This window comes from Protopterus annectens, chromosome 6.part0, assembly GCF_019279795.1.
Source record: "Protopterus annectens isolate FY-2018-M chromosome 6.part0, PAN1.0, whole genome shotgun sequence".
Lineage (NCBI taxonomy): Eukaryota > Metazoa > Chordata > Ceratodontiformes > Protopteridae > Protopterus > Protopterus annectens.
Window position 1 is genome coordinate 618347572 of NC_056737.1, and position 27537 is coordinate 618375108.

Below are 27537 nucleotides of genomic sequence, written 5' to 3' on the forward strand. Positions count from 1 at the left end.
AAAACATCTTCTACTTCCTGCAGCCTTCTATTATTATCTCTATATATTCTAACATGGAACTGGTTTACTATCAGTTAGCCGGATAGCACAACAGCGAATAGCGGCTATGTCGAACCACAACCGCGGGTATCAAAATAGCAAACAAAAATAAAATCGAAGTGTGGTGACTGCAAATGTCGACTTCGCCATTTTCGAAGAGTCACCACACTTCTGGGAACAACGTTACTGTGCGTTGCACAGCACCCCACCCCTACTTTAATATACCAACTCCGGGATCGCACTATAGTGAGGGAAAGGGTACATTTCCCGATCCCCACTATAGTGCGATCTGTACTACAATGTCAAACCTTACAACAGCGAATGCTGTATTGCATTCGCTATTGTATGGTTCAACATTGTGGCATTTGTGTTTACACAGTGCTAATAAACATTGTCGCACTAATGAAAATCGCACAAGTTGCTATTGACAAAGTGATAGTAAACCCATGGAACCACTTATCTTAGAATGCACTTGGTAAATCTTCCTTTCTAGGGTGACTGAAGAGTTTTTGTTCTTTAGTTGTCATTACCATCTGCCTTTTCCACCTCTGCTCCACTACACTGCTTTCAGTCTCCCTCTAAGTTTTCATGGTTGATTTTCTTTTACTTTATTTTTCTCTTCCTTGTTGACCTTCCGTACGTCATAGACATGACAGCTACTTATTACTTTTAACAATTTACAACAGTTTGCAAGCTTTTGCTGGTTTAAGCTGCTCCCTTCTATGCCATTGTAATAATTGTTCCACCATTTTTTATTTCATTTCCTTTTCAGTAGTTTGCGCATTAGCTGTTTCATTTGAATGCCTGGTTAAAACATCTTCTGCTTCCTGCCGCCTTCTATTATTGTCTCTATATATTCTGACATGGAACCAGTTTACTATCAGTTAGCCAGATCGCACAACAGCAAATAGCAGTTATGCCGAACCACAACCGCGGATATCAAAATAGTGAAAAAAATAAAATCGAAGTGTGGTGACTGCTTAGTCTACCACTGCCATTTTAGAAAATGATCGTTATACTACATTTCTTGGCATTAATCTTAAGGCTGTGGTCCTGATACCATTTATTTGTATGCGTTAAGCCTTCCTGGAAAATGTGCAAGTCAGCTGAAGAGTTTATCATAGCTTTAAATTTGCAGTGTTCTATAAACTTTGTCAGCCACAAGCCTTTGATATCAGCTTTGTTAACACAGAACTAAATACCGAACAGTGGCAGCCTGAGGGATCCCACTAGAAATTACCCTTTTCAATGAGACTGCGGCCCTACACTAATAGGCCGTGTTCTGTCAGTAAGATAGTTTGCTGTTCTTACAGTTAAATAAGGGTTTACCATTTAGTTTGATAAAACTGTTGATATGCCAGAATGTGAAATGGTGTGAAAGGCCTTTGCCAGACTGAAGTAAGCAGTCTGTACCAATATGCCTGCATCCAATGCACAGGTGACTTGTTTACAGACATCCAGTAAGTGCAGGTGGCAGGATCTACTTTCAACAAATTCAAACTGGCTAGGGCCAAGAGACTGTAGAAATGTCTTTATTAGCAAGTTCTCTAAAGATGCGCTGCACTGCCTTACAGATGGCGCTGGTTAAGCAATAGGTCTATAGTTACTAGGGTCAGTGGTGGTTCCTACCTTGTGGAGTGCGATGACTACAGTAGTTCTCCACAGCTAAGGTACTAATCCAGTGGAGTGCGAGACTGAACAGCACGTCTGTAAGGCTGTGCTTGACAGTGATGAGAAAGCAACCTAACACACTGTCTAGACCCAAGGAGCTAGTGTTCTTGCCCTTAGAAAGTAACTGCAAGACTTATTCCAAGGTGATCCGATGGTGTGTGTGAACATGCTAATATGTGGTGTAAAGTTATGGGGAGATAAGAGTGTGAAATCCGAACTAATTTTCAGCAGTGTTGGCTATATCCTAAGAAGATAAGTATGTGCTGTTGTTATATGTAATTATTAGCTCAATGGTGTGCTGGGTATTGCTTTTAAGGCTTCTGACATACCTGAAAATGACTTTTTGCTTGTTCTTTAAACAGGTGGCAACTTTCAGATCACTTTTATCTATGGAGGATTTAATTTTGCATCTAAGTTTTTTGTCTATCCTTCTGAGCTCAATTTCAGAGGTAGGAATATTTAGTTTATTTTTATGGACAATGAGTTCCTTCCTTATATTGTACAGTGGATATAAAAAGTATATATACCCCTGTTAAAATGCCAGGTTTTTGTGATATAAAAAATAAGATCACAATAAATCATTTAAAAACTTTTCCCACCTTTAATGTGACCTATAACCTGTACAATTCAATTGAAAAACAAATCTGTTAGGGAAAAAAAATATAAAAAATAAAAAATGTACAATAAGCTGGTTGCATAAGTGTGCACACCCTTAAACTAATACTTTGTTGAAGCAAATTTTGATTTAATTACAGCATTCAGTCTTCTTGGGCAGAAATCTATCAGCATGGCACATCTTGACTTGACAATATTTGCACACCCTTCCTTGCAAAAGTGCTCCAAATCTATCAGATGGAGAGGGCCTCTCTTGTGCACCGTCCTCTTCGGGTCACCCCACAGACTTTCTATTGGATTTAGATCTGGGTTCTGGCTGGGCCATTCCAAAACTTTAATTTTCTTCTGGTGAAGCCATTCTTTTGTTGATCCGGATGTATGCTTGGGGTCATTGTCATGTTGAAAGGTGAAATTCCTCTTCATTTTCAGCTTTTTAGCAGACGCCTGAAGGATTTGGACCAAAAGTGATCGGTATTTGGAACTATTCATAATTTCCTCCACCTTTACTAAAGCCCCAGTTCCAGGTGAAGAAAAGCAACCCCAAACCATGATACTGCCACCACCATGCTTCACCATGGGGATGGTGTTCTTTTGGTGATGTGAAGTGTTGTTTTTGTTTCAAACATACCTTTTGGAATTGCGGACAAAAAGTTCAACCTTGGTCTCATGAGACCATAATACATTTTCCCACATGGTTTTGGGAGACCTGATGCATTGCTTTGCAAATTTTAGCCGGGCCTGGATGTTTTTCTGTAAGAAAAGGCTTCCATCTTGCAACCCTACCCCATAGTCCAGACATATGGAGAATACGGGAGATTGTTATCACATGTAGTACACAACCAGTACTTGCTAGAAATTCCTGCAGCTCCTTCAGTGTTGTTGTAGGTCTCTTGACAGCCTCCCTGACCAGTTTTCATCTTGTCTTTTCGTCAGTTTTGGTGGGACACCTAGTTCTTTGCAACGTCACTGTTGTCTCATACTTTCTCCACTTTTTGATGACTGTCTTCACTGTATTCCATGGTATATCCAATGCTATGGGAATTTTTTTGTACCCTTCTCCTGACTGATACCTTTCAACAATGAGATCCCTTTGATGCTTTGTAAGCTCTCAGCGAACCATGGCTTTTGCTGTAGCAGGCAACTGAGTAAATGTCCGGAAAATCCTACTAGGACAGCTGAACTTTATTTGGGGTTAATCAGAGTCTCTTTAATTGATGGCAGGTGTGTACCCAAGAAGACTGAATGTTGTAATTAAATCAAAAGGAGCTTCAACAAAGTATTAGTTTAAGGGTGTTCAAACTTATGCAACCAGCTTATTGTACATTTTTTTTATATTTTCCCCTAACATATTTGTTTGTTTTTCAATTGAATTGTACAGGTTATAGGGCACATTAAAGATGGGAAAAGTTTTGAAATTATTTATTGTGGTCTTATTTTTATATCACAAAAAGCTGGCATTTTAACAGGGGTGTGTACACTTTTTATAGCCACTGTATATGTAGTTTATATTAGTCTCATCCTTGGGGGAGGGGGAGTAAGTTGAAAACTTCCTTAACCTCAAAGTTTCACAATTTTAAAGCAAGTTCAACCAACAAAAGCCCATTCCAATTACAGCTCCTCTGAAGAAAACATATTTTGCACTTAATAATGCTACATCTGTATGATCCACATCTCTATACTTCAACACTAGGATTAGACAGTCCCACAGCAGTTTTGTGTGTGTGTGAAAAGCCCTAGTTAGACCTTCATTTTCAAGGAATTTTGAGTTTCAAGGGAACAGAAGTTTACTGCTGCTCATGTTAAGTCTCTTGTCAATGTGCAACTGTTTTGTTTAGTAAATGGTTGTTAGTGTTTGTGCTACAGAATTTGAAAGCAGTGTTAGCACAATATATAGCATATTTGCTTTTGATGCAGAAGGCTGGGGGCTCTACTGCACACCATGCAGATGGATAGCTGATACTGTGCTATACTTTAAGCGGGAGAGTGGTGCTGCACTTGTGAGTGCTTCCTCCTTTGGATCAGATTCCTTGTAACTATGAACCTATTGTCAGTTTGCCATCCATTCCCTACTGCAATATAAGCAGCTCACCATTTTTAATGCAATGTAGGCAATCTATTCTTCAAGGGCAGTAAACACTGAATTTGTAGATGAAACACTGAAATATAATGTATGATGTGAAGATCACTGATCCTACAGACATTGCCAACATACTGGCTGACAGGTTCAGTGCAAACTTCTCCCCCCCCTCCGCCCCAAAAGGAGAGATATCTATACCAAATGAGTGCAGCCCCCCAAACATCTCCAGCGCCCAAGTGAGAACTGCTCTCTCCAAAGCAAAAAACACAGCATCCATGGGACCCGATGGTGTCCCCGGCTGTGTGCTCCATGAACTCAATGAGGAATTAAACCTACAGCTAGGACAGCTGTTTAATCAAAGTCTTACCTCTGGATACTCCAGGAGTGGCGCACTGCAACTGTGGTCCCACTTCACAAAGGTGGTGCCTCCACAGACCCTGGAAATTACCGCCCATTAGCTTGACAAGCCTTATCTGCAAAGCCATGGAGAGGATCATAATGGACCTCATAAATAAAGACATAGGGAATTTGCAGACTTTGGATCCAACCCAGTTTGGCTTTGTCAAAGGCAGATCATGCCTTTTAAACTTGGTTGACTTTTAAACAGTCACCAAAGCCATTGATGAGGGAAAGGCAGTCCATACAGCCTACCTCGATCTGGCTAAGGCCTTCGATACAATACCCCACTCGGGTATCATTGAAAAACTCATCAGCTTAAATGTTAACCCATACATCACAAGATGGGTTGCAAACTGGCTGAGTGACAGAACCCACAGGGTCAGAGTTGCTGGCGCCATGTCAGACTCAAAGCCTGTCACAAGTGGTGTCCCACAGGGCTCAGTCCTGGGCCCACTCTTGTTTGGCATCTACTTTTCCAAGTACAAGCAAACACAGGAGGGTTATGGACAAAGTTTGCAGATGATTGCAAACTGGGCGCCATAGTAGAAAACACATCTGACACAGATATCCTTCAGAAGGGTCTCACAGAAACGGATAACTGGTGCCAGAGCCACGGCCTAAAGTTAAATGCCAAAAAATGCATAGTCATACCCTTCGGGAAAAACAAGGTTACCCCTAGCTACCAAATAGGTGGCAATCCACTGAGCACAGAAGAAGTTATCAGGGACCTGGGGACCAGGTTGATAGTAGTCTGTCATTCGACACCCATGTAAGCTAAAGTAGTTAGGAAGTCCTTCTACATTGCCCACCTTATCATGAAGGGATTCTCATCTAGATCAAGGGAGGTCATAGTCTCCCTTTACTCATCACTCATCAGACCAATGATTGAGTACAATGCCCCATTCGGAATGTATCTGACCCGACACTTGCAGCAGCTGGAGAGGCCACAAAAGTTCCTCACCAAAAGGATAAAGGGTCTCAAAATCTGTCCTATGCTGCCCGACTGAAAGAACTCCAGCTCTATTCAGTCGCTTGCTCAGAGGTGACCTTTGCCTAACATACAAGGCCATGTCAAACCCAGATTTGATGAATATGCTTCACCTCAAAAAATCTAGATCCATCAGAGCCACAAGGGCGGGAGACTTAAACCTCGACACGGCTATTAATAGGACGTGCTGGAGGGATAGATTCATCACCCAAAGACTCCCTATGCTGTGGAACAAAATCCCGGTACATGTGAGGCAGAGCACCTCGCTGGCCTTGTTCAAGAGAAATCTTGACCAATGGATGGGAGATCGCAGATATACCCCAGGAATTACCTCAGTGTCACTGCTCGACAGAGGCACAGCAAAATAATGGGTATAGTTCCCCATACTAAAGGGGTGGCGTAAGCCACAAAACGATGGGCTAGGCTTATAAATGCCCTCGGGCAGATAGCCTAGTATGAACCTATGAACCTATAAAGTTGTTTGCTTGTAGCAACCTCTTCATTAGTTACAGATATCTTTACTATGGAGTTATTCAGATGACTTTCACTTCTTGCAGAGATTATGCATATTGACCAATATTGGTGGACTGTAATGACAGAAGCCTGAGGGGTCTTGTACGGATGAAATGCTCAAAAATGGGCAGTTTTGTCATTATTGGTTCATACATTTTGTTTCATTGCTTACTGGAAAAATGTTCAAAACTACAAATTTAATACACACACTATCAAATTGTGCTGTATTATACAAATAATATAATTTAATAAAATCTGTTCATACATTATGTTTCATTGCTTACTGGAAAAATGTTCAAAACTACAAATTTAAAAACACAATTTAGCAAGTGGTACTGTATTATACAAACAATATAATTTAATACAATTACGAAGGTGAATAAAAGAAAACATGAATGTATGCATGGTAATAAAAAAAATATGTGCAAGGAGCCTATGGTCTGAAAACAGCTTAAAGGTAAAAACTTAATCCACCACTGCCCAGATGCATTTTCTTTGACTGTGGGTTCCCCAATGACATTTCAATGAATGTGAGTTTCAAGGGCAGAGAAGTTTACTGTTAATGCTAAGTCTGTTTTCACTGTGAGACTGTATTTTTTTGTTTAGCAAATGTCTATCACTGTTTGCGGTATAAAATTTGAAGTAAAAGTTTTAAATTAAATCCAAACATCTGTAATCATTGTAGAAGTAAAGAAGAAAATAGTGTGTACACTGACAGGTTTGAACAGTATTATATAACTATAGAGAAAGAGCCAAGTAACTGGACGTTGGAATGGCAGGGGGCTAGGGGACTACTGGATGGGGGGGCATTATCCATTACCCTGCCTAGGGCCCCATTTGACCAGGATCTGGCTCTGATGGCAAAAACCTAATATGCACGATTAGGAAATCCCCCCTACCGGTTACATCTTCAGGTGTGATCGCACAAGAAAGTGTGCATGAGGTGTAACTATCCTGAACCAAAAACAACCTATAGCTATCCCCCATTTGTATTCCCATTCCAGGCTTTAATAAAGTTAAATCCAAATAAACTTTCTTGGTATTAATTCACATAAAAGTATTTGCATTACAGCTATCTATATACCCCCCACCCAATAGTAAAAATACCAACAGAATGGAAAACACTTTATCATGGATCTCATCCAACAAAAAGCAAGAAACAATTTTGGGAAACATTAACATAGACCAGTCCACCACACAATCCAACACCCTTGAAGTAAATGTTAATCTATTTGGATTTACTCAACTGATTAAAGATCTCACCACATATGACAAAAATTCCAAAAATACAAGTACCCTGCAGGTTTGTCCACCTATCTACCGATTTTGAAAAACGACTGGAAGCAGGAATCCTCTGTGACACCCTAAGTGACTATATTCCAACCTATGTTATTAGAAACCATCACAAACCCTTTATCAATGTATATTTCAACACAGTGAAGAACATTAAGTTTAAAACAGAAACCTTTGCTTGCACCTTAAACCATGCAACTGGACACCCCTGAAAAAAACATTCCACTACTTCATTCAGAGGTAATGTTAACATCATGGTCTTCTGCATTCCTGACCACCAAGCCCCTCTATATGCATAGACAGTAAAATCTAAAACAGCTTCATGGCTAACTACTTAGACTAAACATCAAATGAGAAACAGGGTCAGAGGCAGGAATAAGTGGCATACAGACAAACCCACATTATCAAAAACAATCAACAACTAAACCTCAAAGAGCCAAGCATTCACAGATAAATAAAATTATTACAAAAACAGGTCTATCTTAAGAAGAAGACAGAAAGGTACAAACAAGACCTCCACTTACTGAATCAAACTCTACTAATGACAATATATTTAATGATCATTTTATAGCAGCCACCATCTCCCACTTCCAAAATATGAAATGTAGGCCCTCCAACCTCACTTCCAGATAAATTATCAAAACAGATAGAGAACCATTAAACCTCCCCAAAAACACAGTCTTTGATTCCAGACCCTTGTGTGATAGTTCAATCACTTCATTCTGAGACAGTGGACAAACCTACAAGAATTTTAAATACCATATTTGATAGAATAACTGTTCCACTTTTTTAGGGATAGTAATGGGAAGCCTATTGCATAAGAATATGCAACAACCTGTCACTGAAATTTCCAAATAGTCAGCACTACCAACTGGTTCCTAAAGAACAAAGGAAAAAGTCGCCTAGATTTCCAGCCCTGAATCACTCAGACGGTACTTAGCAATGCATATCGACATCTGAGCTACAGATATCCTAAATGTAAGCCTTATTTCTTCACCTTCTACATGGTATAAGACTTGCTGCATCTCATGCACCTAAACAGTAGATTAAGTGATATTACAATGTGCTGAGCATGTGAGTGTAAACAGCTGCAGTACTGCAGAAGTGCTTTGATGTCTACAGCTCAACTGGCTGATGGCTGACATTTCATATGAAGTCTCTTCTACACTTTCAGGGATGTGTAGGGATGCTGTCATCATGTGGGGAAAAGTAAAATACTCTGCAGAACCTAGTCGGTTTACTCAAAATTTTAAGCAATGGGAATTTTAACAAATACTGTTCTTCCCTCAATCCCCTCTCTGACCTGCCATTTCTGAAAAATATGTGTCATTTGGTATGTGAACAGGTCTTCTCACTTTTCCTTGAAGTATTCAAGGCCATATGGGATAAATGCAATAATGATAGTAGATATTCTGCTGTTGTGTCAAACAGCTAAATTAAGCATATCAAGCATAAAGGATACTGCCCATCTATTTTAACGAGACATCATGTTCCTTTAAGTTTCAAACTGTCTGCAATGATTTTTGGTGTTTTGTAGATACTATCAATGCATTTACATGTACAAAGTAAATATCTCTTATTAATTCAAGCCAGGGTGGGATCCAGCACAAGGCAACCTAGGCAGCTGACAAGTGCCCGAAAAACATCAAAACAACAAAAAAAAGTCCAATTTACACCATCCAAATTCTGACCCATCTACCACATTAATTTACAATCTTCTCTATTAACTAATTACATTTTCTTCCAGCAGTCATCACACTCCAGGAAGCCAACCAACAGAACATACTTATTTACAGATTTTAGTCATGGCTTCTTCAATTGGGGTAGGAGGTGGGGCATATTTCCATTTTTTTTTTTAATTTTTTCTTGCAAGGGTAAATTTTAATTCTTTCATTGGCTCATTTTTTATTGGACATTTTATCATGCCTATTTACTTCAAATTGTCCCCCTTTCTTCTTGTCTTGTCCCCTTCCACCCTACTCCCACCTGTTGGTCTGTTTGACCTGTCTCCCACCCCCCACCCCACACCCACTAGGCAATGGCTCGGCCTGTCAGATGGTAGGTTTACTTTAACTATGTTGTGTTAACTTACTTGCCTTATTTGATGTTGCTGTAACCTTGGGTAGGGTTTCAGAGTGAAGATAACTGCTTAGAAAAATATACCAGCACTAGCAGAAGCCAGGAACATTACCTGCACTACTGCTTTTTTTTGCTGCTCTTTCCACTGCCTAGAGGACTCCGTGTGGATGGATGGACTGGCTGCCTGCCCTAACACTTTCAAAAGTGAGCTAACCCTACTACAGCTGTATGTTACTGTTATTATTTTCAGTTTTCTTGTATAGCAGCAGTAAAGCCAGGCTTTGCCAAGGATGTCCAGAAGCATAAGTTGGGGGGGGGCACACAATCGCCCCCCACTCCCAAACTTTCTGATAAGAAACTGTCTTTGTGAGCACTCAGAGTAGCATATTTTGTTTAATTTTTTTAATACAGTTTACTGGGACTAGTTCAAAAAATGACCTGTTCTATCTTATCCCATCAACAAAAAGTGAGAAGTGACACAGATGTCCCTGTAAATCAGCAACTGCATTATTCCACTAGCTGGGCAGAATTCTTCAAACTATCACATTCCCCGTTGGATCAGATATCAAAAACACCTCAGTATTTTTATTTTCAGAAGTATGGTAGGAAGCAGGGTACAGAAGTTAACACCACTGTTTGCCTAGTAGCCTTGACTTGCTTCTGTTTTGAGTTGCACAGATTTTGCTAATAGATAACACAGTGTACCTTGTAATTGCACATCCAGGTACTCCCCATGTGCACTCACGAAAACACCCACAGCCTTTCTAAACCATCGTGTACACACAAAAATATAGATTGTACAGAAACTACAGTGTAACTAAAATGTTTAATGCAAGTTTCAGAAAGATGGTAAAGATGTAAATTTCATTAAAATGACCGTATGTACTCCAGTTGAAAAGGTTAGGTTTTCCCTCGAATCTCAGCTATACAGACCCATAAAAATCATTTAGCTTGTAGAATACCGGAGTCTGATGACCTGGTCCAGAAATAATGATGTACTTCAAAATTCCAGAACTACCTTCTTTTTTTATTAGACATACTGTATCATATCTCTCAGCTGTATCTCATTATGAGGGGCGTTTCATATTTTGAGTCTTATAGTCCACATTCCCCATTGATTGTCTATCACACATTTCATTAGTACGAATTATTTTAATGTTGTTGTTGTTGTTTGTCTTTCGGCTTTTCCCGGTAAGGGGTCGCCACAGCGGAACTCCGGTCCGCTAATGATCGGCAGTAGATTTTTATGAAACGCCGAGGTGCCAGCTCGACGCCCACCCTTCAATGAAGGCACACCCATTTACGCACGCATTTCTTTCGAACGCTACCCAACTGCGGGGAGGACATGCAGGCTCCACACAGAAGGCACTCCCAAGCCCAGCCGAGAATCGAACGGGAGAACCTCCTGCTGTGAGGTAACAACGCTACCGCCGTACCATACAAATTATTTTAATATCCATGGGAAATAAAACTGAACTATATTAATTGAAAGAAACTTTTCATAACTACAAAGTACCATAGTTTAATCAAGTGCTGTTAATGTTATTAGTAAGTGTCCTATGTTTTGCCTGTTTGTTCCATATTATGAGATGTACTGTTTCACATTTTGGACATGGAAGCCTCAGAGCTATGCTATTCAGTGCTGCTGGTTGCTTTTTTTTTCATTTTTAGTTCTATTCAGCTACTTTGGTTGGAGACAATTATCGGTGAGAATGTTACATATGAAACATCATGTTATTATGGCAATGAAGGTGTTACTAATAACTACACAATTTGCCAGACTGCTATTCTTTTTTGGATACATTTTAACACCCATTCTGATTTGTTTGATAGTGCCTCTAGGTGACTTGGTGGAAGAGCTATACTGTTGGTGAACAATGTACTTAAAATTTAAATACAAATATCTTCTAATTCTGGACATTTCATTGAGTCAGTTTTGCTAAAATAATCACTTAGACATGGGTTCAGGGATACCCACACCCTTGACAGGTTGGCTGACATTTAATATTGGTGTATGTACTTTGAGTGACCTCAACTAAATATTATTTTGCTGACTGGGTCTGCTCTTCTGCCTGTCAGAAAAATGCTTTTTTATTACTATTATATCAGCATTACAAGGCATGCAGCTGACATTAATCAGATAATATTACAGACTGAACATATGTAAAAACATTAATTTATCAGAATCACTGTAGGTATTTAGCAAACATCAATAACAGCTACATTTGATGGGCATTAACATGGCTGGACCTTAGTGGGGCATTAGCTGCATGGAGACAGAGGGGAATTATTATTGTAAGTTGAAAAAAAATGAAAGTAACTTCGTGAGACAGTTAAGAAAGAACATGGAGTACATAGCAGAAATCAAAAGCAAAATGTTTTTTAATTTTATCAAGAAATTATATTTGTAATCTGTAGACAGTTTATAAAAGAAACGGTTGAACATCATACTGTGTACAGGACTGTTTCTACCAGAATAATGGGGTTAAGTACAAACGTTGGAAATTACACAGGTCCCTTGAACCTGCATATCACTGTAGATAGTGTTACATGGTGAGCAAGCATATGCCATGCGCAGGCAAATGCAACACAAGACTTAAGTTGATGGCATAATATGTTGGAAACCCAACTAAAAGCCCTCACATCTTTAAAAAAGCAATCTCTGGAAACAGTGGCAGAGGTCTAGTCAATCTCTTTTAGTTCAAAGGCTTGTCAGCTGTATTTCATGTAACCATGACTTTCACAAATAGTAGTTTTACCACTTTTCATGTAGAGTTTGTTTTTCGCATAAGTGTTGTTTGTTTGTTTTAGCAAATGGCCTATATCTGAACTAAGAATTTTAAATTAAAACCAAATCTTTGTAATTATTGTAAAAATAAAGAACAAAATAGTCTGTAAAATGAGAAATATGAACATTATTTCACAGTAATTCAGGAAAGAGAACCAAGAAAAGGAAAATTGTCATGGTTATGGGGGGGGGGGGTGTGTTGGTTTATTGCTCTGTCTAGAGCCCCATTTGACCATGATCCAGCTCTGATTCAAATCAAGACGTTGTCATCATCCTAGCTACTTCCACAAAAAAAAAAAAAATTGAGGCCAGAGACAAAAGATTAGGTGTTTGGCTAAGAAATAATGATGAAGGCCATAATTAGTTTAAACTAAATAGATGAACAACAACATGCTATTATAGCTTCATAGGTAGGTACTAGGCTATTGGCCCAAGGGCCTACGTAAGCCTAGCTAACAAGGTTCCCTGACTTACACCACCCAAGAAAGTTATTTTCCTGTGCCACTGTCGAGCAGAAACACAGAAGTGATCCCCGGGGTGTATTTCCTAGTTCCCATCCACTCAAGATTTTTCTTGAAGAGTGCTAATGAAGAACTTTGCTTGACATAGATGGGTAGCCTGTTCCAGAGTATGGGAAGTCTCTGGGACAGGAATCTATCCCTCCAGCATGTCCTGTTTATTGTGGTGACAAGGTTTAGGTCCCTAGAGCGTGTAGCTCTGAGGGATTGGGATTTCTTTAGGTGTAGCATGTCCAACAGCTCTGGGTTTGACATAGCTTTATATGTTAGGCAGAGATCACCTCGGAGTAGGCAATATGCTACGGAGTAAAGCTGAAGTTTTTTGAGGCGGTCAGTGTAGGGCATTTGTTTGAGGCCAGTAATCTTCTTTGTGAGGTACTTCTGTGGCTTTTCCAGCTGCTGCAGATGTCTTGTGAGGTACATTCCAAAAGGGGCGTTGTACTCTATAATGGGTCTAATGAGTGTTGAGTAGAGGGGAACAATGATCTCTTTTTTCCTGGATGAGAACCCTTTTATGATGAGGTGTGCCACGTAGAAGGACTTCCTGACTACTGTGGCGATGTGACTATCAAAGGAGAGACTACTGTACACCTGGGTCCCAAGGTCTCTTATCACACATTCGGTGTTAAGTAGATTGCTGCCTATGTGGTAGTTCATGGGTACAGAGTTTTTACCAAAGGGGATGACACTGCACTTTTTGGCATTGAGCTTGAGGCCATGGCTCTGACAATAGGCATCTGTCTCAGCGAGGCCGTTCTGTAGGATGTCCTTATTATTTGGGGACTTGACTATGGCTCCTAGTTTGCAGTCATCTGCGAATTTCATTAGCCAGAGGCCTTCTGTGTTAGCCTGTACTTCAGAGAAGTAGATACCTAACAGGAGACGGAACCCTGTGGTACTCCACTTGTCACTGCTTTGAGGTCAGATTTGGAGTATGCAACTTTTACAGTGTGGGTTCTGTCAGTGAGCCAGTTGGCAACCCATCTTGTGACGTAGGGATTTATACCTAGTTTAGTGAGTTTAGCTATAATTCCAGAATGGGGGATGGTGTCGAAAGCCTTGGCAAGGTCAAGATAGGCTGTGTGAACCACCTTACCCTCCATCTACAGCTTTGGTGACTGCCTCAAAGAAGTCGATCAGGTTCACGAGGCATGATCTGCCTTTCACAAACCTGAACTGGGTGGGATCCAGAGTTTGGAGGTTACCAATGTCTTTGTTTATGAGTTCCATGATGATACATTCCATGGCCTTGCAGACCAGGCTTGTCAGGCTAATAGGTCGATAGTTTCCGGGATCAGTGGTGGCTCCCCCTTTGTGGAGTGGGATAACTGTTGCTGTGCACCATTCAGTGGGCACAAAGCCTGATGCGAGGCTATTATTGAACATGGTGCTTAAGTGGGGAGCCAGTTCGTTCTGAAGTTCGTGTAAAACGCAGCCTGGGATGTTGCCCGGTCTCATGGATGCTGTGTTTTTGGCTTTAGAGAGTGCAGCTTTTACCTGCGTAGTTGTGATTACAGGGACTCTGCATTCTTCCTGTATAGATATGGGCCCTTTAGGGGGTGAGGGGGTAAAGTTAGCACTGAGCCCATCTGCCAGGATGTTGGCAATATCAGTTGGTTCTGTAATTTTCGTGCCGTTGTGCTGTAACTCCGAGCAGATCTGGGTGTTGCCATCGAGATTCTTGACATAGCTATAGAATGCTTTGTGGTTATCCTTAGAATTAGTGGCGATTTTGTTTTCGTAGCTAGCTTTGGAGGATCTTATAAGGGATCTCAGCTTCTTACCAAGGCTGACCAGGGAGCTCCTCCACTCATGGCATTTTATTCTCTTTTGCAACAGTTTCTTCCTTCTGTTGTACAGTTTGTTTATGGCAGGGGACCACCAGATTGGCTTCATTTTTTGGAGGATAGCGTCTTGGTTCTGTTTGGGATAGCACGATCCATGCACTCGTGTAAGTGCTTATAGAGTGCATTTGTGTAGGATTCAGCAGTTGTAACTGTATTGTCCATCTGCATGGGTGTCATGAAGTTCACCACTTTCTGTCTTAAGAAGCATGAAGTTATACAATGCTTTCAGTAAAAAAAACTGAATAGTACAAAACCTACATTTCATAGTTTTTATAGTTGAATTATGCCAACTTCAACTGCTTGTTTTGATGGAGATTAGACATTCTTTTTAAACAATGATGCCACAGGATTCATGGAACAAAAAGATGTATCCTTCCCTGCCTGTGATCCAAATGACCCGTGTCCGACTGATGGATCCCATCATTAGAGAAGCTGGCCAGTGAACAGGAGGGATCAAGTGGCTTAATGCAAGGTCTAATTTCTCAAAAGGATTACGTGGGATTTTGTCACTGCCAAGGGACAACTTTAGCAAAGGCTGGTAGGTGAGGTCCCCCATGGATGTACTAAAGTAAAAACAGGAGGGGGCAGGCAGATACTTAACAGCCACAATCACAGGAGTTTAGTGGGACATCCAAGTTTGTATTTCATGGCATTCAAAAAAAAACACATCCTTCACTGACAACTATATTATGTCCCCTACTGGGTCTATATTATGTGATCGAATGAACACAATAGCAAACACTCTAAAGAGCGAAAATGCAGCACACCAAAGTGCTTCTTGTGGGATCGCAGTACAGTGAAGAACAGAATATTTGCCCTTTCCTCACTGTAGTGCGATCTTGGAGTTGGTATATATATATATATATATATATATATATATATATATATATATATATATATATATATTTAGTGGGGGGTGCAGCCCCCCACAATAATGGTTTCGATATGCTGCATTTTCGCTCTTTAGACCGTTCGCTATTGTGATCATTTGAGCATGTAATATAGACCCCCCTACCCAGTTTTGCCTTCTGCTAAGGAATGAATGGGCCACATGGGCAAGCATTAATAGAGGGTCAGCAGTGAAGCTAAAGATCCCACAAAATATAACTTGAAATAAGGTTTCTGCTGCAGCAATAAATTTTATCAAGACCATGTTGGCACATTTTATTTTCTTGCAAAGTGAAACACCTCTCAGTCCTTATGACAATGAACAACACAGGTTTCATCCATTCGGAGGTCCCAGTAAAAATGCAGGAATCCTCAATCATTTTCAGGAAAAAAAGCTACTGTACTGACATGAGGAAATCAAATCATATACATCAGACTCCAAAAAAGGACGCATTATGAAAAAGAAAATGAGGGAAATATTTCACCCAGCACCAGTCCACCATCAGTACACCATTCTTTACAAATGCAGTCAAGAAAGCAAACAATGTGTCATTTGAGATACATACTGTGGAATGGAATATGATCCATATCTGAGAAAACACTGAGCTCAGAAGAAGCTGATATCGGTGGAGGTGTAGGACTGCATGGGGAGGTAGGTGCTGACATGGTTGACTCATGTTCCATTTCTGGTATTCGACTGAAACTAATCCTGTGTGGCTCTCGTTCCAGCGCCAGTGGCATCGGATGATTCTTCATGGTACCTGACAAAGAGGTATGTCTACCAGTATTAGGCCTTATTCCAGGGGACTTTAAAGAGTACGTAGTTTTCCTAGACTGGAAAGAGAAACCACAAAACTGAGCTGCAAGGAAAAAATTGTTTGATGCATTAGAATAATATGTAAATAAGCACCAGATATTCAATATTTTATAAGTATGCATTGTTAATAAAACATTTTTTTAGAAAAATTCGATATATTGTGTCATATTAGACATGATCATAAAAAATAAATAAATAAAAGCAGATAATACAAATAAACAATGACAATGTCAAAACATAAGTCAAGAATTATGTGCAATACAGAGAACATAGGTATAATCAGGCATGTCACTTACACCATGACACATAATTTTTTATTATCCTTAACAATGAGATGTACTACAGTTTTTAATGCCGTATTTATAACTATTGTGGTTTATAGTTATATTTTGTTAAATGTTTTGGTGAGGTGGATTACACTTTAGGGGGTGGGGTCTACATTCTGAAAGCTGGCATACATACAGTTTCAAAAATCCTTGCTATGATCCTAATAGAGAAAATACTCATAATTAAAAAAAAATAACAAAAATTACTGCTGGATCATTCCTAAACAAGCAAGTTCTTACAAAAAATAAAACTTTAAAGCAACAGATTACAGTCAAAACAGACATACCTACCACATTTAACTTCACTCATATGTCAGTGGGCAAAGTATCACACAGTATGACAGACTTCTTCAGTTGTATCTACAAAACACTGCCACATAAACCATGACAATGCATCTCAACTACATGCCACTGAAGCCAGTAATCCATTTTCAGTTCCTTCCTGTCAGGATACACATGCACAACTATGGCCAAAAATGACAGAAGTCTGTAGATACACATTCAAGACTAGTGTGAAAAATTCTACTGAGAGCCAGCAAATGAGAAAATACTAACAAAAGATATTGTTCAGCCTTAAAGAAGAATTTTTATCTGAAAACAGACCTCATAAACGGGTTCCTATCAGCATCTTGAATGTTGACAATATCGAATGCGATACTGTCGATGCGAGAATGCCGAAAGTGCAGAACACCGAAAGGGTAAACAGAAATCACCGTAAGGGGAGATTTCCATTTACTACAATGTAGTGCAGTCTCAGAGTTGGTATATTTAAGTAGCGGGGGGTGGGGGTGGGGTGCAGCCCCCCACGTGGCGGGTGCAGGGTGGCTTGCCTCTTCCTGCCTACACCCTTTAGGTTTTATGTTTTTTTATATCGGCATTTGAAAATAATAGTTCGATCATTTCAGTTTGATATTTTGTGATTCGAACTATTACATTTTCGAAATGCTGATATAGACCCTCATAAACTACTGCCCAGAAGAAAATAGACTGTAAAACAGATGGATAGATGTTAGGCACCCCTACCTACATCTCTTCGAAAGCCTGTGCTTTGTGCATCAAATGAATTACTCGTAAAGTCCATCACTGAATTAGTTATGCCTCTTAGACTGCAAGGTTTATCTTTGTTGGGAAAAACAATGCTAGCCCAATTATAAATTAGTCAACACATTGAGTAAGACAACATGAATGTTGTTCCTCAAACTAAAAGTGTTTTCATATCACATGATAAACAAAAGTAACCTGTGGAGCTTTTCGGCGTCTCTGGTGTGACTTGTAGTATATAAGAATCATGCACACACGTACAATACTTGTAATAGGGTCTTCTCTTTATGTGATTATAGACAACAGAACATATTAGCATTTACGGGAGGTTGCAGGAACAGCCTACCATGGTACTCTACCACTTTATGGTAAAGCACTGTGGTAAGTTGTCTCTGAATCGGAAATTGTTAATGCAAGGTGTACACTAAGCTTACACTTGTGGAAATCTTTCAGAACTGCCCCCCTACCTTTGATGAAAAATAAAGTAATATCACCCATATAGGCATTGACTCCAAAATTTATCTAAGATGAAAAAGAGTTATGTACTTACCATAACTTCGTATATGCGTTATCCTATGTCTTCATTCATCACCACAGGGTCTAGGATATGACAATGGATCTGAGCCGGCAACATTCAACAGACGGATCGAAGGCTCTGGCTTCTTCTCTCCCATAATGCCCAGGTGCCCTATAATCCCCAGATCAAGTTTACTAACATAATCCTGAAGCTACTCCTACCATAGCCGAGAGAAAACCACTCCAACTTTCTCCATGAACAAACCAGGTAGGGGGAAGGAGGATGGGAAATGTGATGAATGAAGACATAGAACACAGATACAAAGTTATAGTAAGTACATAACTCTTTATCTGATGTTATCCATGTCTTCATTCATCACCACAGGGTCAGAGTCCTCAGCTACCATACATCCTGGGAGGCCTCAAGGAAGGACAAGCCAGAGCACTGTGGAGCCAAAAGAAGCTGTACTCCTAGAAATCAAATCCAGCTTGTAATGGGATATGAAGGTGTGAGGATTAGCCCAAGCAGCAGCAGTACAGATATCATCAATAGAAAGCCTTGCTACAAAGGCTGAAGAAGTTGCTACAGATCTAGTAGAATGGGCCCCAACGCGACCTGGATTCTCCAGTTGAGTCAGGTTGTAGACCACAGATATGCAGCTAGATATCCACTTAGAAATAGTGACCTTAGAGACCGAAGGCACGTCTGCTGTCAGAAAAGGCCACAAAAAGCTGCTCTGACTTACAAAAATCTTTAGACCTATGTAAGTAGAACCAAAGCTGTCAGTGAATATCCAAGGTATGAAGAATATACTCCCCCCTGTTAGAATAGTTGGGGAAGGATACTGGAAGCTGAATGCACTGATTTAGGGCCCACACGGAAGCAACCTTGGGTAAGAAAGAGGGGTTCATTCTCAGAGAGACCCTGTCCTTGTGAAAGGTCATGTAAGGAGGGGTAATGGAGAGAGCTTGCAATTCAGATATCCTCCTAGCTGACGTGATAGCGACCAGAAAGGCCATCTTCTATGACAGAAATGTGAGATAACAGAAATTAGTGGGCTCAAAGGGACTCAGAGACTGCAGAACCAGTGTAAGGTCCCAAGGAGGCGAAGGGCCCTTAATTGGAAGACGAAGCAGAAAGACTCCCTTCATAAAGGCCTTACAAAGCCTAGATGAAAAGGTGGGTTTGGAGCTCTTGTGAAAATTAGAAATCACCACCTACTGAAGTCTAATAGTTGAAAAACTTACTCCCTCTTGAAAAAGGGAAGACAAGAACAAAAGTATATCTGAAACCGAAACAGAAAAGGGATCCGGATTCCTGCTCCTGGCCCAGAAAGAAAACCTTTTACACTTACTGCTGTACACTTCTCTGGTAGAAGGTTTTTGGGAGGCCAAAATGATGCATTTAATGGGGGACGCTAGCCTGGACTGTTAAATTATTACTGGAACTGGAGAAACCATGCAGTTAGATGAAGGATCTGAAGGTTTGAAAGAGGAAGCCCTGACGGATGGGAAATCAGATCCTGATGGGGATCCAGTATTCAAGGCAGATACTTCAGATGAGACCTGATGAAGGGGAACCACTGTTGATAAGGCCAGAAAGGGGTAATGAATATAAGGGATGTCTTCATCCGCAGCGCTTTCTGCAGAACCTTGGGTATTAAGGGAACAGGAGGGTATGCGTAAAGGAGACCCAGAGGCCAATCGTAGACTACTGCATCCCTTGGTGACTCTCCCTACAGGGGATCAAGGCGAAATACCTGCTGCATTTGTGATTGATTGGAGAGGCAAAAAGGTCACAGGACGGCTGACCCCAACTATTGAAAATCTGATTTGTCACTGAGGGATTGAGGGACCACTCGTGATGAGTCAAGATAGATCTGCTCAGCCTGTTGGTCAAACTGTTGGAATCCCTGGGTATGTGCGCTGCAATAAAGAAGTGGCTGGAGGAGATAGCCCATACTTCCATACTCTCATAGCCTCTTTGCAGAATGGGTAACAGCGTATTCCCCCTTGTTTGTCGACATACCAGATGACAGCCATATTGCCTCTGGAAGAGTATTTATCAGGAGCATCCTGAAAGGAAGACTGCATCATACGGAACCACATCTTTCTGGTTTCCTGTTGGGTCTTTCAGAAGGATCTCTGGGGTGCTGAAAGCTTGATCCCTACTGCAGACAGAGTCTTTTTTTCCTGCTCATTGTGGGTCAAAGTGTCCTTTATGAAAGGTCAAAAGAGGGTGGAACCATTGAAGGGAGCATTAGTAAATGACACCTTAAAGGGTTCCATGAACCCGCACAAGTGTAGCCAGGCATGACGCTGCAAGGCAATGCCTAACCCAGCAGCTTGACATGTAACCTCCGAGGTGTTGGCGATTAACCTCATTGAGGAATTTGTGAGGGAGGTCAGAGTGGATAGCTTGGGAGACACCTGCTTGAGGTTCTCCACCAACATTAACTCTGCAAGGGAGGTGGAAACCTCTTGGACAAAATCCTTTTGGAGGTGGATAAAAAGTGCCAAGTAGTTTGTTGCTCTCAGTTCAAAGGTAGCTGAGCCATACACCGGCTTCCCAAAATGGTCTACAGCCTGGGACTCCCTAATTGGGGGATGGACCATGGAGCTCTATTTGGCTAGCTCCTTCTTTGTGGCTGCAGCAAACACAATGGTATTGACTGGTCTGGTATGCCTTTGCTCCACAACAAACAGTTCACCGGGGGACTAAGGAATTTGTCGGCCCTCTTTGGAACATGATCCACTATGTCTAGTTCCTTCCAGGCCTTGCTAGAGATCAGATCCACCAACCTGTCAGCAGTGGGGGACACCCAGGAGGTAGATGGGCCCATTCGGAAGGCCTTCAGAAATACTGACTCCTCCGAAGACAGGAGTTGGGAAGACCATCCACCCTTTTGTTTCATGAGTTCAAGGATGTCTCTAAAGGAGACATTATCGAGCGGAGATCTAGGGGACCCATCTCCTTCCTCGAGGTCTGTATCCTTGGTGAGAGACTGAGCAGGGGAGTCCAAGCACCTCCTCTTGCACATTCTCTTACAATGCACCTCCTCTGCTAGGGGCTCTGGGGAGGACTCGAAAGAGACAGGGACTCCCAGATGGGAGGAAACCCCCTGAAGGCTCGATCGGAAGGGCTGACCTGGTACAGGATATGAGGTCTCACCTCTCACCAGCCGAGGTACAGAGAGGTCGGGATGGACCCAGAGGTGCAGCAGAGGAAACTCCAGATCTGGAGAAGGTCCTCTCTATCACCCAAAAAGCTGAGTGGGTGGAAGCAGGCCCGTCCCTCACATCTAGGGGAAAAGTCTCTCAGAGAGGAGGAATGCATCTGGAAACAGCTCCCCTACCCCAAAGTTATCGAAGGCCGAAATGCCGAGAGGAAGGGATCTGTCCAAACAAATAGTACCAGACCTCCCCACCATGGAGTCAGCATCAGTCACTCTGGTAAGGGGTTTACCCCGCTTCGAGGGTGCAGGAACAGAATAAGCCAGGGACCCCGGCAGGGACGAGAAAAGGTGGAATACTCTGCCTCGCCAGAATGTGGCCTCAAACTGCCTGGTGCCTAGAATCCAATCCCAATGGGGTTGGATGAGGAGAACAAGAAGCCGGGGGGGTTCCTCTGGCCAGATGGGCAGGAGAAGCCAGGAGACCCAACTCCATCTGGGCTTTCAGAAAACTCATCCTCATCCTGTCCATGTCTGAGGGCAGAAGGCTCCTGGAAGATTTTGAAGAGTTAGAGGAGTGGGTGGACTTGGAGGGAGACCTCCCTGACCTACTGCCAGGCTCTGGGGAATGGATCTGATGCTTCCGAGCTGACTGAGAGCTCTGTTTCAATGTGGAAGGGACAACAGGCTCCTCCAAGATTATAATCGGATCCGAAGACAACTGGCTCAGCAGATGTACCTAACGAATGGGTTAGATCTGAGGTGACCCCACCTTTTTTTGGATCTATTAGCCTCTGATCTGGACAGGTCCTGGATCTGATCAATTGCTCTACGGCTCTTGGATCTGAAGGCCTCAGATCCCATGCAGGCTGGGCTGGAATCGGATCCAGAGACTTGGGATCTGACATCCACGACTTCTTGGCAGGAACAGGTTGCAGAGAAGGGGCCTTCCTCTTTGGGTTGGAAGAAGAAGCCTTCAAGGGGGAAACAAAGGGTGCTATGACCCTGTAGTTAAATGCGGCACAAAGGTCGGACTCAACCTCCAAGTGTGGAGTGCTCAAGCAGTACACACACTCCTCACGTGTATTGGAATAAGGCATTTTCTGACAGCACAAGGAGCTCTTTTTGAACCAAGCAGGTCTCTCAGACATTCTCAAAAGCTACAAGCACACAAAACAACACTACAACTACAGCCCTAATGGCTGACGGAGATAAAGGACACACACACACAGAGACGCACACACACACACACACACACACACACACACACACACACACACACACACACACACACACACACACACACACACACACACACACACACACTAAACTAAGCTATGGGAGGGGAGAGACCAGCACTAAAGGGAACAATATATAAACTAAACTACCCTAGAACTACAAAAACTAAGGTATGAGAGGAAAAAAAGCAAAAACTTTTACTTAACCAGCCAGACCCAGACAAAGACAGCATTTTTAGCAATAGTTTATACAGTTATACATGTGCTTTTGGAACAATAAAAAGAAGTACCAGGTGATATTAAGTGCACTTATGAGGAAACTGCTGACACATTAGAGCAATATGTTCAGGGTCTATACTACTTACTCAAGCTGTCAGAATGTCAAGTACCCTTCCATCGACACTTAAGTGTTGAATGTCCTCTTCAGCAAATAGCCACATCATTGATTTCTTTTCAAGGGAAAGAAATTGCTTGGCCGTTGTTTGAAAGCTGCCCTTTTCCCTGCTGTGGTATGATCTCAGAGTTAGTACATTTAGTTAGGGGATGGGGGGGCACAGCCTTCCACATTGAGGGGTGGGGGGCCCCCCACTTCATAGTGTTTGTTAAACAGTGTCGTTCATATTTGGGCTACCGATTTATTTTCCTTTGAAAGAAATCGATGGTGTCGCCGTTTGATGAAGAGGATATTCGACACTTAGGTGTCGATGGAAGGGTGCTCGACATTCTGAGAGTTCGAGTAAGTAATATAGACCCATATGTTCATTAGCTAATGGGAGGGAGTGTAATGAGTGACAATTGAGATATTTTTAGGCATAACATTTTATGAAGATGGATTTGAAATAGTAAGTGCAGTAGGACATGGGAAAAGCAGAGAAAGGTGGGATGAGAACAGTGACGCACTGAGAATAGCATCAGCCCCTCCATCTACAGGAAGCCCTGATGATAGACAGATTGCATGTTTTTTCTGTAGAAAACTGGGACACATCAAACAGGACTGTGTACTACAGCAAATGGAAAAATAGGCAGATATAGAAAGGAGTATTTGCAAGGGACTCAGAAAAAATAAGTCAAAAAGGAAAAGGAAGCAAAAGCTGCAGGATGATAACATAGACAACTCCAAGAGTTTTAATTGAAAGTGCATGACAATACAAGTTAGAGAAATAATTTCAGACCTTATGGGCAGTGACAAAAAAGTACAGTTGTGTGCACTTACCATAAATGTAGATGTTCAAGTGTATTCACTGTTGCAGTCATCACATTTGGGTTATCTGCTTGCAGTAGCCCTCAGTCGACCTGATTATCAAAGTCTTGCGTCCTGCGTCGGTTGCTGTCTCATTTTCCATGACATCAGGTAGTGAGGGGTATAAAGCATGCAGCCGATGTCATTACGTCAGTTTTTCCTTGCCCCAGATGTCAGGTGCCTCCCTAATGGGAAGCAATTATTTATATTTATATATATATATATATATATATATATATATATATATATATATATACATACATATGTACAAGGTTACACCTCCAACAAAAAAAATACACCAAAAAGCTTTAAGCATAGTAAACAAGAATAGCGGTACAGCCAAAAGAAGTCAGGGGGCTGGAGGGAGGGTGACCAGGACTGCAACAGTGATTACACTCAGACATCTACATTGTACTATGTACAACTGTACTACGTTCTTCATGTTTCACTGTTGCAGTCATCACATTTGGGTAGATTCCCAAAGCTAAGGATAGGAGGAGGAAATTAGCTAGCATTAGGACCAGCTATAAGGCCCTGCAAGACTGCAGTGGCAAAGCCAGCTCTGGATTTAGAGAAAATTGGCAAATGATAATGCTTGGTGAAAGTATGTACAGAACTCCAGGTAGCAGCTGCTAGGATGTCCCTGGTAGGGACACCTCTGAGAAAGGCTGTAGAGGTAGATGCAGCCCTGGTTGAATGAGGTCTTATCCCCTGAGGGGTAGGTTTTCCATGGTGCTTATAGCAGAAATGAATGCACTGGCCTATCCATTTAGATATGGCTTGCTTTGAAATGGCCTTCCCCTCTGCCCCTGCAGCAAATGCCACCAGCAGCTGTTCAGATGTCCTGAGAGGTTTAGTCCTGTCCAAGTAAAATCTAAGTTGTCTGTGCACATCTAAGGAGTGCAGTATTTGTTCCCCTTTGTTCTGTGGATTAGAAAAGAAGGTTGGCAAATGAATGGACTGATTAAGAGCCACACTGGATACCACCTTGGGCATGAAGGAGGGATTTGTCTGGTGGGACACCCTGTCCGCATGAAAGATGATGAAAGGCTCCACTGCCATAAGGGCCTGTAATTCAGACACCCTTCTTGCTGAAGTGATGGCCAAAAGGAAGGCTGTTTTCCAAGAAAGGAATTTCAACTCTACATTTGCAGCTGGCTCAAAGGGAAGTAGACTGAGTTTTTCCAATACAAAGTTAAGGTCCCAGGCTGGAGTAGGGACTCTCCTGGGTGGTCTTAAGTTTTTGGCCCCTCTGAGGAACTGCTTCAGCAGTGGATGAGAGAAGAGGGGTGGTTCTGTGTTGTTTGTGTCTTTCGGCTTTTCCCGGTTAGGGGTCGCCACAGCAGAACTCCGGTCCGCTAATGATTGGCAGTAGATTTTTACGTACTGGCTTGCCAGGCCTAACGCACAACCTTCAACAAAGGAACGCCCATTCATGCATGTCGCCACACAGAAGACGCTCTAACTGAGAATCGAATGGGCAACGTCTAACTGTGAGACGACAATGCTACCGCAGCACCACGAAATGGCTGAGGCATGAACTTTGATGGAGGAAAAGGAAAGGCTCTTGTGAAGCATCTCAGTTAAGTACTGAAGAATCAGAGGTAAATTGTGCGCTGCTGTGCCCGTCCCCTGAGCTTAGTTCCAGGCGCAGGATCTTTTCCATTTTTCAGCATAAGATTTTCTAGTACTAGGCCTCCTTGCCTCCAGAATGACATCCAACACTTGCTTACTGAGGGACGGTAACGGAGAGATCAGGTAATTAGCCAAGCCAGGTTCAGGGTTTGAAGTGCAATCTTGGAGTTGATATATTTAAGTAGCAGGCGGGTGCAGGGGGGCTTGCCCCCAATTTTATACTTGGAGAAGAGTAAGAGTAATATGGCTTGTGTTTTATTTGTTTCTGTATGTACTTGTGCTGGAATATGGTAAGTGCTGGTATCCTGTGTGTTTTCAGTATTTTGAACGTTCAAGATTTTGGTCTCAGTATTTTGGTCTTTCAGGATTCTGTAGCGCTCCCATATATATATATATATGTGTGTGTGTGTGTGTGTATATATATATATATATATATATATATATATATATAGTTTCACTTTATAATCTCGAAATACTAAAACACCGAATTTTAGTATCTCGAGACTATAAAGCCTAAAGTGCAGTTACGCGAAACTGCACATCATCGAATGCGGAAATGTCGAATCGGTGGTTGTGTTGGCGCGTTCACAATGTGTGGTGCTGTTTGTGGATTTAGCTGGGGATTCAGGTAAGTGGTATTTTTGTAAGGGTATTGGCTAGGGAATTTAGTGTGTGTAGTGGTGGGATTTATGTGTTTGTGTGTTTAGTGTGACCACAGAGTTAGTATATATAAGTAGCGGTGGTGTGGGGGTGCAGAGGTGGCTTGCCCCCCTGCTTATACGCAGGGTAGATGTGTTTGTTTGTTATGTTGTGTTTGTTGTTTTGTTTGTTGTAGTGTAGTTAGGTAGGTATGTGCGCCTGTTTGTGTGGTGGTGTGTGTATGTGTATGATCGCGATTTTGAATTTTGCGGTTGTGGGTTGTCAGTTTTTTGAATTTTTGGTATTTTAGTATTTCGAGGTTATATATATATATGGTTCTACTTCGTTTGTATGTAGTTTCAGTACTTCGAAACCCACTTGGTTGAACCCAGTTATTCGAAGTACCATAACTTTGAAAATGGAGTACGGAGATCACAATACAGATTGGAATGGGAATATTCCCTTTTCCTCGCTGTAGTGCAATCTTGGGGTTGGTATATTTAAGTAGGGGGTGGGGAGGCACAGCCCCCCCCACATGGGTGCAGGAGGGCTTGCTGAAGTGAGCATCAACTTTGTTCGCTGTAACATATTTTTGAACAAAGTACATTTATATATATATATATATATATATATATATATATATATATATATATATATATATATATATATATATATATATATATATAAATTTTGGCAGAACTGTTTTTCCTTCACAGTAACAGTGTGATATTTTTAGCAAATAGCATGTGACACAGCATCTAGAAGTGCAGAAAAGAAATATGTATTGGCTTAACAAAGTGTGCTTGTGTGGACTAAAAGTATTATACTTCTAAATGTTTTTGTAACAAATGGCATTAATAAAGGCTTGCTGAAATATCCTAAACAGCTGAATGTGCACAGATATTTAAAGGAGTACTGCACCCACAGACTCAAAAAACATGTTTAATTCATCATGGCTTGATGTTTCCTACATTTAACAGCTGTCAAAGTCCTGAGGGTAATGTGACCTCTTAATTCCTGTGACTGGCAGCACTCAGTAGGGGGCTTGACTCATCTAATTTTCCCTTGTTCTAACACTCTTTTTGATGCACTATAGCCATGGCCTTACCTGACTGCATTCACATGCAGTTTCTCAAGTAGTAATTTAAGGTTTAAGGTATCACTTACTTTATTAGTTCACCTTCTTAAAATTTGAGA

At 41.5% G+C, this 27537-nt stretch overlaps 1 protein-coding gene across 1 annotated transcript in view; it reads right to left on the reverse strand.

Moving 5' to 3' along the window:
* SOS2 (SOS Ras/Rho guanine nucleotide exchange factor 2) overlaps positions 1–27537 on the reverse strand; it is a 2018564-nt gene that overhangs the window by 174001 nt on the left and 1817026 nt on the right. The window contains exon 20 of the mRNA XM_044074288.1: positions 16282–16549. Coding sequence (XP_043930223.1) covers positions 16282–16549 — 268 coding nt within the window. The remainder of the gene's footprint in view (positions 1–16281; positions 16550–27537) is intronic.